At 45.2% G+C, this 11,952-nt stretch overlaps 1 protein-coding gene across 1 annotated transcript; it reads right to left on the reverse strand.

Annotated features, from left to right (window-relative positions):
• Nucleotides 1–982: 982 nt before the first annotated feature.
• Nucleotides 983–11,372, reverse strand: dusp3a (dual specificity phosphatase 3a). Its single transcript, XM_080481958.1, has 4 exons — nt 11,328–11,372; nt 11,010–11,236; nt 5,465–5,697; nt 983–1,685 (listed from the first exon to the last, which is right to left on the reverse strand). The coding sequence occupies exons 2-4, from the start codon at nt 11,210–11,212 to the stop codon at nt 1,456–1,458; spliced, it is 666 nt and encodes a 221-aa protein (XP_080338084.1). The 5' UTR covers nt 11,213–11,236; nt 11,328–11,372; the 3' UTR covers nt 983–1,455.
• Nucleotides 11,373–11,952: the final 580 nt, after the last annotated feature.

An 11,952-nucleotide genomic window follows, 5' to 3' on the forward strand; every position in this document is an offset into this window, starting at 1 on the left:
GTGTCCACCCACCAAAACAGGGATTTAACCCTTCAGGACCTGCTGCAACGCATCTGTGCATCTTTCTATGACCTTTTGCAAAGTTTTGTGCTTCTTCCTTTGGAGTCTTGTGTGATTTCCCCTCATAGTTTGATGCACTTGGAATAAAATCATGTAACTCCAGTTCCTAAGGGTGTTAAATAAATACAAGGAAGATGATTAATTCCCTTTAAAACTCTACAATAACATAAAAATGTAGATAAAAGGCAAGATGGTGGGAAAACGTCACAAAATGTCTGATAATATTTCAATTCTCAAAATTTTTGACATGATTAAAAGGAACAAATACTTGTTTCTATGTTTTTTTCTTAATATAGCCTCTATTATATTATTGTATTCATCCTCCCATGTCCTGTCTAAGTCCATTTTGGAGGATTTAATGTAACCAGAAGCTGCAGATTAGTGTTTTTCTAAAGCAGGAGATTTTTGCTCCGCATTCATGACAAAAGATCATTTCGACTTTCCCATCTTTTGAATGTGTAAATCGCTCTTTTTAAGCAGGAGAAAAGCCGCTCCGGTCAGTAAATGAGCTCATTAGAGGCGGCAGGCGAAGCATTTCGTGCGGCACCTGTCTGGACGCGATCTCTCGCCTGAACTCGGTGAACATCCGTCCCGTCAGCAGCGACACCAACAACTCGCGCAGCTCATTATTTTTAATCAGCTCGACCTTTTGCTGCATGTCAACAAACGTTTGCTGGTCATTTTTTAACAAAGGGTCGGTGGGGGGGTGGGGGACGAGAGCGACAGTGTGTGAGTCGTTTGTTTTTGTGCGTTCGATGTCTGTCCCGACAGGCAGGAGACGAAGCATCGAGGGGTTCAGAATGAGTCTAGGGGCTCTGTTGTTCCAGTTTACATGGAATGTTTGACATTTTCGTGAACCACCTCACAGGCAACGCGATCGACTCGCGTCGCTTCTTCGTTTTTGTTTTGTTTGGTTTTTTTTGCATCGTTTTCTGGCCTTGGACTTTGAATGTTTGGTAGTTTATTTGGAATTTAAAGCGTACTCCTGCTGGCGGAGACATCACCGACATTCCCGGCAGTGGAAAACTATGGAATGATTGTACGATCATTGTCTAGAAATTTGTAATTTAAAAACATCAGGGCAAAGTTTCCAGCTCCTTAACTCTACGGGAAATGGAGGAATGCTTCGGGTAGCTTGGCTCTGACAGGCCTTTTAGCTACGAGTTATAAAAAGGGGCGTTTGGACTGGAGATCACACTCTTTGTAGATCAGCAGTGGGATGCGTGGGGGGAATCGAACAGAAAACAGCCGGTGTGAGTGTTTGTGTGCATGAGAAAGACTTATCTACACAGAATACCCCTGTTGTGTTGGATGGGTGCTGGTTTGGTCAGTCTCGGAGCAGCTGACGCCCGCCGAAGGCATCGAGGGCGGTCTCGGGACTCCCCCCCTCCGCTTTCATTTGGTCTTTAGTTTGCCCACCTCCCCGTTCAGCTTGCCCTCCCTGGCCAGCTTCTCGTTGAGCTGGCACAGCTGGCGCAGGAAGCCGTCGTTGGGGCCGATCTCTCGCTTGTGCCTCACTGTGGCCACCGCCAGCCGGGCGTCCATTCTGTGGCGCAGCATGAGGTAAGCCACCACCATGGTCGGGGAGCGGCTGTAGCCTTCTCTGCAGTGCACGTACACCTTCCCTGGAGGACACACGCAAGAGCCTGATGAGACGAGTCTTCACACAGCGGGTCATCCATCCATCCAGCCTTAAGGCGAGTAAACACGGATGAAAGATGAGCAGGCGTGAGGATATTTTATGTGGTGGCCTGAAGTCATGATGGGAGTGAGGTTCAAGGGCAGCTGACGTCAAAGACATAATACGACAGTGGATCTGCTGCTGCGATCAGCCACAACCCGCAGAAACTATCAGCTGCTGCTGAATCCAGTCAGCAGAGTTCACCTCCACATTAACAAGAACAGTAAATCACTTCTTGGTGAGTTTAATTGATCTCCTGGATGCATTGGAGAGGTTTGTAGGAGTTGGTTCCACCTCCAGTTCAGTGCTGATTGCACTGATTGCCCCATTTACACAGAAGGAGTTTCGAGTTTACACGGCAATGTTTTGAAAAAGATGTCTGTTTACACAAACACTGAAACGATATGGTTGGCATGTTGGGCCACAAGTGGGTGATGCAACAGAGAACAATCTGCTCCTAACATCAACAATGGCAGAACACGGACATTCTAGTGGACAGACGGCCAAGTTGGATTGTTATTATAGTGACTGTCAAAATAAAACTACCAAGTCCCAGGAGAATATAGACTGGGAGTCATGACATTCTTCTTATTGTCCATCTACTGAGCATGTGCAGAACAACTAGTTACTTGGCCATGGTGCACACGCATAGTGGCAGCATTATCCCCCATTCCCACAGTGATGGAGACAGATCGTTTTCAAAAAGTAGCATTTTCCTCTGTTTCCATGGAGATGGAACATTTTCGAAAAATTTTATCTTTCTCCTTTTCCATGGAGACAGAGTCAGAGCGTTTCCAGACAGTAACGTTTTACTCTGTTTCCACGGCGACAGAATCCGAGCATTTTCAAAAACGTTAGGGGCCATTTTCATAAAGTTACGTTTTCAATGACTCCGAGCACTGTCGTGTAAGCGGACACTCAAAATGCAAGTTTTTCATTTTCACTTGAAAATGTTTGAAACAGAAATTCTATTTATGGGAGTTCGGAAACAAAAGCCAGGAGAAGAAGTCGGGGAACATATGCTGCGACTGAAGATGCCAAGCGAAGCAGCATCTCTGCCAGGAAGATGCAAATATCCGACCTGACCTCTGCTGGGAGTCGTCGCTGCGCTGCATGCTAAAACGTCCTGCACGCCGTCCACGGCGGAGGAGGCCCGCCCGCTCCCGTGTTTGTTCTGCCGTGTTTGTTTCCCTTTAAGGATGTGTCTCTGTCTAACCTACACCTTCATTACAGACTGTACGAAACCCCGCCGGGGATTCGCCTCGGAAACCTTCCCCGAGCAGACGGTGTGCGGGTCAGATCTGCCGACTCTGCACTTTGTTTGAAAGCCGACACCTCTCCGTGTAGTAATATTCCCAGCATCCCTCTCCTCTGCTTTCCTCCGCCTCTCTATTCCGGGCCGAGAAAAGTCCTCTATCAATGACGTGACCTCCTCGGAGCGCGATGGCCCAGCCCGCCGCAGATCAATGCTAATTCCACTGTATCCTCTCTGGATCACCACTCCTTTTCTAACTCACACACGTTTCTACATCCTGCTGCTGCTCACTCTGGTTTCTGCAGATCACACTGCAATATGTTTGTGTTGAGGATGCAGCTAAACCCTGAAGGCTGAGTCATGTCTACACCTGCAACAAGGAAACATGCAAATCTTCAGCCTCTCACTGAATTTCCTCAAATACTCTTGTTACATAAATCCACTGAAAGTTGAACTGGGTTTGTAATCACTCATGTTGGATTTGCTTAAATCGGTAGATGTTTTTGTTTTAATATTTCAAATCGATTCCGATATATTTATACTGACTATTAAATCGACCTTTAATGGAGCCACAAGTTTGATACTGTTGATGTTAAAATTCGTGAGATTTCTATTGAATTAACTTGCTGACACTAAAAGCTTGGAGTTATCATTTAGTCTAATATTTTGCCTCCTTTTCATCCTTTCCTTTTAACCTGAACATGAGACTATTTGATTGGACTGATTAGAAAACGTTAAACTGAAATTCTCTCCTTTTTATTATCAGTTTTGTGCTGATCTGAATGGCAACATTTCCATTATGAGTAAACTTGTGGTAACAACATATCAGCTTATCTATAAACCAACCAGTAATGTGCTTGAAGACTAGTTGTGAAGTTGTGAGTTGCTTCTGGAATAGGATAGAAGGAGGTTAATGAAATGGTAACATCAAGAAAGCAGACTTGACTGAGGCCTTGGTTACACAATGTTTAAAGTGAAAAGACATCGTTCTGGCATTTTCAGAGAAGTTTCACGTTTACGCGGTTTTGAAAATGATCTAGCTGGCATGCCAGGCCACTAGTGGGTGCTGTTGTTTGTTTAACTAATGAAACAAACTTTGTTCTTATTGCTCATCCACCGAGCATGTGCAGAACAACTATTTACTACGGCCGTTGTGCGTATGCGCAGTCGCATAGTTTCAGAAAGGTCACGTTTCACCCCGTTTCCATGGAGACGGAGTCGGGGCATTTTTCAAAAGTGTTGTTTTTCAGTGACGCCGAGCCCTGTCGTCTTGTCAAGCGAGAGAGAGAAACTCCACAATGTGTTTCACGCACAGCAAAAGAAAGAAAAAAAAAAACTCAGAAACAGCAGGAAACGTAACTTCTGCTAATTTCAACACAGTAAACGTTTATTAGTGCGTTAATGATGGAAGTAGTGGAATTAAACTCACTCTGTCCTCCTCTGCGTGAGATTCAGATTTATAGTTTCCTCAAACAACCTGGGAATTTATAGGCTTTTCTGTGTCAAAGCCGACCGTAAATCCATCCCATAAAACACAGCCCGCTGATTAAAAACATCCTTGGTGTCGCTAAATTTATCTTTCAGCGCTGGAAGCGGGGAGAAAGCGGCAGAAAATAACACACCTGACCTAGTATCAGCCGCTCAGCCTGGCGAGTTCGGCGTCCTGCACGTTTTGGCCACATGTTGAAGCTCCTGATGGCTACAGGTGAAACGAAGCCACGTCCGGGGACCAGACCCCATCAGGAAATCTGGAGCAGGACTCGGGAGTGTGTCAGATTTAGCTCGCCGTGCTCGTGATTGTCTCCTGTCGGCATCGACGCAGGTCCAGATTGAACCATTAGGAGACGTCTTAAATCTTTGTTCCAACGACAAACGAGACGAGCAACTCAATTTCCACGACGTAAGGAGCTCTGTAATCGTCTCAAGGCAGCTTTGTGTTAGTCTGACCGGTTTGAGTTCTACAGAGGGATCCAGAATCACGAGAATGAGTCTAAAATCAGAGAGAAAAAAAAATCCAGAATTCTGTTTATTTCTGTAAAAGACATAAAACGGGAGCGAAAAGTTTCTATAATGAAACGCTGTCTATACGTTGAACTATATGAACAAAATATGTTTATTGACTTGTAATGTCGACGATTTCATATTTTTTCCCTATAAAAGCAATGTTAACCATTGACATTTGTGATTTAAATTCATTTTTAACATGAGCTGAACTTTGCTTTTATCATTTTTGTTAAATTTGTCTTGATCTCTCTGTATTTTTGCAAATGAAGGTTTCATTAAAATTTTACGTTGAGATTGTAGTATTGACATTTTCCTCATGCCGCCACGCCACAACATATAAAACGTTTACATTTAAAGGTTACTGTGGCACTATTTTACCACAAGATGAGATTGAGCTGCCCCGGAACTAAAATGAGTTTGACACTCCTGGATTAGAATAAAAGAGCGACGAGCCCGACTCTCACCTTTGCCGTTGTTGTGTGCGAGGGCCTTGTCGATAAACTCCGCCCCCTCCTCGAAGAAGGCACTGAGGTTGAACTGTTCGGTGTCGTTGGCCTGGATGCCGTGGTACGTGATGCCCGTGCCGGTGTAGAAATCCACGCTGGTGTTGACGTGCATGAAGGACGTGCCCTCCGCCACGTTGAGCACGTGCGTCACTCCCAGTTTCTGCAGCCGCATTGCATTCTGGGCCACGAATCTGAAAAGGACGGACCACAACGAATTAGATCATAACCATGTCAACACCCTTATCTGGTTAAGTCGGAGTTGAAATAAATACACTTTAACCTCATGAAGGATGGTTATCAGGAGAAACTGGTCGGTAGTTTAATAGTTGACAGTCCAACTTTATCGTGTGTCCATACGATGATGCCATTAAAGACGACATTAAAGCCTGGATGGCGTTTAACTTTCTAAGTTTTAATGAAAACAAAACTGAGGTGTTGGTATTGGGTCGCCTGGCTCCACATGTGAAGCCGGTGGTTTTAAGCCTATGGCTTTAGAATGGACAGTGATTTTAAATTGGACTCTCAGATTAGGGCAGTGGTTAAGTCCAGCTTCCTCCACCTCAGGAGGCTTGCAAAGGTGAAGACCATTCTGGCACAGCAGCACTTTGAAACAGGAATCCATGCTTTGATTACATCCCGGCTGGAATACTGTAACGCACTTTATGTTGGAGTCAGCCAGTCCTCCGTCGCTCGTCTCTATTTAGTCCAGAACGCTGCAGCCCGGCTTCTAACTGGAGCAGGTAAGAGGGAGCGCATAACTCCTTTCTGGCTTCTGGCCACTGGCTGCCTGTGCATTCAGAATTCATTATAAGATTCTTTTATTTGTTTTTAAATCTCTGGATGCTCTGGCCTCGCCCTACCTCTCTGAGCTGCTACGCCCCTACACCCCTGCTCCGTGACTCCGGTCAGCTGATCAGCTTCTTCTGCAGGTACCGAGGTCCAAACCCCTCTGTTGTGGAATGAGCTCCAGTGCCCGTCAGACATCCCCCTCACTGTCCACTTTTAAAAGTAATCTTAAGACCCATTTTATTCCTTGGCTTTTAACCATGTTTGAGACTCTGTGCCTGGTTTTATTGTTGTCAGTCTTATTGTTTGTTTTACTGTATTATACTGTTTTTACTCTTCTATTGTAATTGTTATTTTGTCAATAATGTGAAGCACTTTGGATTCAGCCACAGCTGTTTTAAAGTGTCCATAAATAAAGGTGACTTGACTTGACTACGAATGTCCGCGTTCTCCCGTTGTTAATATTTAGAGCATATTGTGTGTGTGGTTTCATTATAAACCAAACAACAGCACCGACTAGTGGTCCAACGCACTAACTACATCATTTTCTATGTTTCCGTCGCTTTCATGAAAATGGACATTGTTTTCAAAACGTTGCTGTAAAAACAAAACTTTTCCCGAAACGGAAACGCAAAAACGTCGCGTCAACGTCAACAAGAAATCTGTGACTGTACGTAGGCGTAAAACCCAAACAAATCTTCTGAGTTCATTTGATTTCATTCATCCTGACGTCTGCTTAACGGTCCATGTGAACGATTGGTAAAGCGGGTCGTCCCTCAATCAGAGGGTTGCTAGTTCAATACCATTTCTCTCCACATCCTTGAGCAAGACACTGGTCCCAATGGGTGGACTGAGCGCCTTGCACAGCGGCAGCCTCCACTGGCGGGTGAATGGGTGAATGTGATTAACAATGTAAAGCTCAAGTGGTGGAAAAGTGCTATGTAAGTGAAATCCATTTACGCTGAGCAGTAAGTAAAGTTTATTTATAAAGTGCTGTGTATAAAACGGGCAGCAAAGCCCCCTGGAAAAAAACAACAACACGACGTCTGAAGCCTGCGGCTGTAAAAAACCTGAGACTGAACAACAAATATTCCCGAGTTCATTCACAAATATTTCCACTCGGAGTGAGGCCACATTCATGCATAATTCATCCGATGCCTACGCGTACAGTATGAGCACCTAAATGCAACTTAGGAGGACTTAAAAAAAAGTGTGTGTGTGTGTGTGTGTGTGTGTGTGTGTGTGTGTGTGTGTGTGTGTGTGTGTGTGTGTGTGTGTGTGTGTGTGTGTGTGTGTGTGTGTGTGTGTGTGTGTGTGTGTGTGTGTGTGTGTGTGTGTGTGTGTGTGTGTGTGTGTGTGTGTAAAGCGCAGTAGCAGAGAGACTGTACCCCAGCATTGTTCCCACTGACACAATGCGGTGGAACAGTGAGTTCAGCCGGGTTCACAGCCGACGGTTTCCGGGCCTCCTCACCCTGGGATCTGCAGTCCCAACGCATCCATTATTAAAGAGCGGCTCCACAAAGAGCCACAGCGTTTCTTCGGAGCAAAACAAGCACACCTTCGGGTCCAAAGTGCTGACTGCAACCGCTCGGAAAAAAACTAAAGTACACTTCGAACCCACTTATGAATGGCAACGCCTCGCTCACAAGTGCTGATCCAGTCGATGTCGTCACAAGCGGACGCCAGACGTTTCTCTCTGTAATGAAGCCAAATGTACATCGGGAGTAGATCCACATGATCAACGACAGATCCCAGAGTTCACCAGCATGTCCTTCTACATAGAACAACCTGCATTATATTACATGTGATTTCCAGTCAAATAGCTGCTGTTTATTCTGTTCATTATGATTTCTTCTCAGAAAATACATCAAATCGGGCATGTTAAGGAAACATCAACTACGCCGTGTCGGGAGAAAATCAAAAAATATTGAATGCCTCGTTTGCACGACGATGTTTCATGTGATTACGCATCTTTTTTTGTGTTTTCGTTACAGAAAAGGTTTCGCAATTACTCAACAGTGTTTTGAAAGCGATGGCTGTTTCAGAAATGCTGAAAACAATGTAGTTTTCATGTTTGGCCACCAGTAGGTGCTGTTGTTTGTTTTTGTAATGGAACCAAACTCACGTACAGCCGAGAGCAAGACATTTGTATGGAGAGACGACAAACTTGGATTGTTACTACCGTGATTCTTGGCTGTGGTGCAGGAGCACAGTGACAGCGTTTCTTCGAAGACAGAGTCCGAGCATTTTCAGAACGTTGCGTTTGTCACCGTTTGGAGTCAAGAGCATTTTCAAAAAAATTCCAACCTTAGGAGCCGTTGGGTTTTCAGTGACTCCGAACAGCTGTTTGGGACAATGGCGTACCGCAAGGTGTGTACCAAGGGACCTTTACATTTGTGGCTCTCTGCTCGGGAGGGTTAAGGTTGTCCTCATGAAGATCAATTGGTATATCGACATTGTGTATCACTGCCAAATAGTCACATGGCTGCTTAACATGTCGCCACCTGAAAAGATCATCAGTAAATTAGCTCATCGCAGCATGAGTTCCTCCTGGACCTGGATCAATCGTTTTGATATTTTGATAATGGCGGTGAAGCGTACACACGCTGCTGATCCGTGCCAACGTTTTCCTCCCACTTTCACCGGCCAGCTGCACAAATCTGACTTGCAACAGAATTCCAACCAATAGGATTCATCAGCAGTGAGCCGGTGTGCGTCCCAGCGGTGGACAAGGCACAGGCTTTAATCAGCGATCAATACGGCCTCTCGCGGTGTGTCGGATCGCTTTGCAGAACACGCTGCCTCCACCCCGTTCGGGGCAGAATCCGTGGCTAATTAACCAGCGACCGGCTGTAAACTCGGCGCAGAAGCAGACAGTCTGGACGTCCGGCTCCGTGTTTGCAGGTTCAGATTGATTCTGTTGTCGCGGAGAGCGACGGTAATGAGCTTGTCTCCTGTCGAGAGCGACGTGACGGACAGAGCTGAGAGCAGCACGGTTCTCTGGGGGTATATATATATATATATATATATATATATATATTTGAAACTACTTCCTGACTCCGACTCAATATTAGACCTGCAGCCATTAGTCGGCTATGAATTATTTAACAGGGAATCAATGGAGAGGCTTTGTCAATATGTTGTATTTGATTGTTTCATTGGTCGTTTTGATCCATTCATCTCATATAATAAATCATTTCCCCCTGAATTAAATGATTCTTGATCTCAATTTCTACCATTTTGGTTTGTCTTTTTTTTTTTTTTTTTTTCCATCATTCATGAACTGTTTCTGTAATTGAAGCCAAACACGTCGGTCCAGGAAGTACCAGGAACTGGCTTTACGGGAACAACAAACAACAACGTTCATCGCAAAACTGAGAATCAAACCCGAAAGAACCTCACCACACTCTGAGGGTTTTACTTTTATAAAAATATAATTTAGTTCCTGATCGTTTCAGAAGAAAAGAATCAAAGAGAATTGAACAATGTTTGCATCTTATTGACTCTTACTTACAGGATGAATTGTGAAAGATTGACTGACCTACAATATGTTTACGTAATTAAATTATAATTATGCGTTCACACGCTGCATGTCAGCTTATCTGGCCAATCAGACGGAGCCTTTGTTTCTCGCACATCATGCTGCCTAAACTTTTCATTTAGTTTCCGTTTTCCTTTTTTTATGCTTTTTCTTTCCACATAGTTCTATCTATCGTCCATCTGTCGTCTATTTTTCCATCCATCCATGTTGTTGGTTACTGCATTATTTTTTTTGATAAACTCATTAGTAAAAAAATGTCATTTTGCTTTGAAATCTGTTCTTTCAGGTAACAGTACTCTTTGTCTCGCCCCGAATTTACACCGGCTGTGACTTTTCTTCTTCCCCGTCTGCAATCTTTACCAGCAGCGTGTCAGACAATGACCTCTTTGTTGTTTCTGCTCATTTTTCTGAGTTCAGAAGAAGAGGACAAGAAAATTGCTCATTTATCTGCAAGTACAAATCCTGAATGAGGCAGAAGTCACCGTTAAACACAAGTCATATCACAAACCTCTGCATCTAGTCTCTCCTAATCAAGTCATCGAGCAAAGCCTCCGTTAACAGTGAGGAAATGAGCATTGCTGAGCCTTTGGCAGGACGGTGAATGTCCTCGGCAGCACAACAGGTTAATTCAAGAGAGGGTGGTGTTCTTTTGCTGCTGGTATGTAGGTCATAAAGGTGCAGCCTCTAAAGAAGTGAGCAGTGGATCAACAGTCTGCTCTCTTTGTTCCGCATGAAGACCCCCTGCTGGCTCCGTCTCCTGCTGGTGCATTTTTATGAATGAGGGATGAAAAATCCCTGGATTCGTGGGTGATGAGTCCCTGCTGGATGGAGAAGGAGAAGGGGAAGGGGAGCGGCTGGGTGGAGAGCAACTGATGGGTGGATGGAGGAGAGGAGGGGGGGGGAAAGGTCTTTGGTGTTGCCCTTCAACCTAAGCATGTCTGATCTCTGTCGCCGTGCTACAGGCTGCTGCGCGTCGAGGACATTTGTTGACAACAACAGGCAGTCGCCTCGTCCATGATGACACCAGAATAACGTGCGTGCGTGCGACGCGACATGCGACACTGTTGTCATTGGCGCGTCTGGTGCGCGCGCGAGGAGGGAGCGTCTGTTAGAAATAAAGCCCATAAAAGAAAGAAATTAGATGAATTGTGGGGGGTGGGGGGGGCGGTGACTCACGCGTTCCCGATGTATATCCTGGGGAAGACCTCGTTGAAGTGCTGGGTGGGCAGGCTGTAGAAGCCGCTGCCGTTGGACAGCAGCTCGTTGAGGTGCTGGACGGTCACCTCGCCGCCCGGAGCCGCGTCTCCCGCCAGAGGCGGCGACTGCTTCTGCGGGGGGGCAGCGGGAGGATGCTTCGAGGGGCTCAGGTGCTTCTTCATGGCTCTTCTGTCTCCGTCACCCTCCTGGAGGGACGTTACATGGCAGGAAGCGACAGGCTCGTGAGCCTCGTCATTTAAAAAAAAATAAAAAAATAAAAATTATTTATTTTTTTACCTCCGCACGTGCGTCGTGCGCGCGCGCCGCCTCCGAGTCCACAAGGTGTCTGAAGAGGCGCGAGCGAGCTCCAGGTCTTTAAGCATCACTGTCAAGAGACGCAGCTCACAGCAGCACTTCCGGTTAGCCTTTCAACATAAAGCAGTACCTGATAGGCTCCGTTTACACAACAAAGTTTGAACGTTTTTGTGCTTTTGTTTCAGAAGTGCTTCTCGTAAATGTTTTGACATTATTGTTTGAGAAAGGTTTTCCATTTACACATCAATGCTTTTGACGTGTATTTTCTTATACCACATACGGATTACATGTAATATCATTGTGTCCTTTGCCTATGTGATCATATAAAATGCAGTGTTTCAAAATCAGACCAAGGGTTAAAGTTCCACCTCATTATGATGGGGGGCCTCTGAGCAAAGATCAATGTTTTGTGCTGATTCTGACGTTTTGATTATTATCTTATCTGTTGATATGCACCAAATATGTAACTCACATGTTTGCCGTTTCTTAAACGGTATATAAAGCCAGCCTGAACTTTGACACAGGGAGAGAAAGCATATTCGAAGCCAGCTTCGCCCCCAGACCTATTCCACCGGTCTGTGGTTTTCCTGATGCTGTTCAACGTTAA

This window comes from Lipophrys pholis, assembly GCF_963383615.2.
Source record: "Lipophrys pholis genome assembly, chromosome: 1".
NCBI lineage: Eukaryota > Metazoa > Chordata > Actinopteri > Blenniiformes > Blenniidae > Lipophrys > Lipophrys pholis.

Bases quoted from the DNA above. Each gene is read 5' to 3' on its own strand.
- dusp3a (XM_080481958.1), bottom strand. From the start codon at position 11,212: ATGAAGAAGCACCTGAGCCCCTCGAAGCATCCTCCCGCTGCCCCCCCG. The intron at 5,698-11,009 runs GTGAGTCACCGC...CGTCCTTTTCAG, and splicing joins AGGATATACATCGGGAACGC to ATTCGTGGCCCAGAATGCAA. The intron at 1,686-5,464 runs GTGAGAGTCGGG...TGTGTCCTCCAG, and splicing joins CGCACACAACAACGGCAAAG to GGAAGGTGTACGTGCACTGC.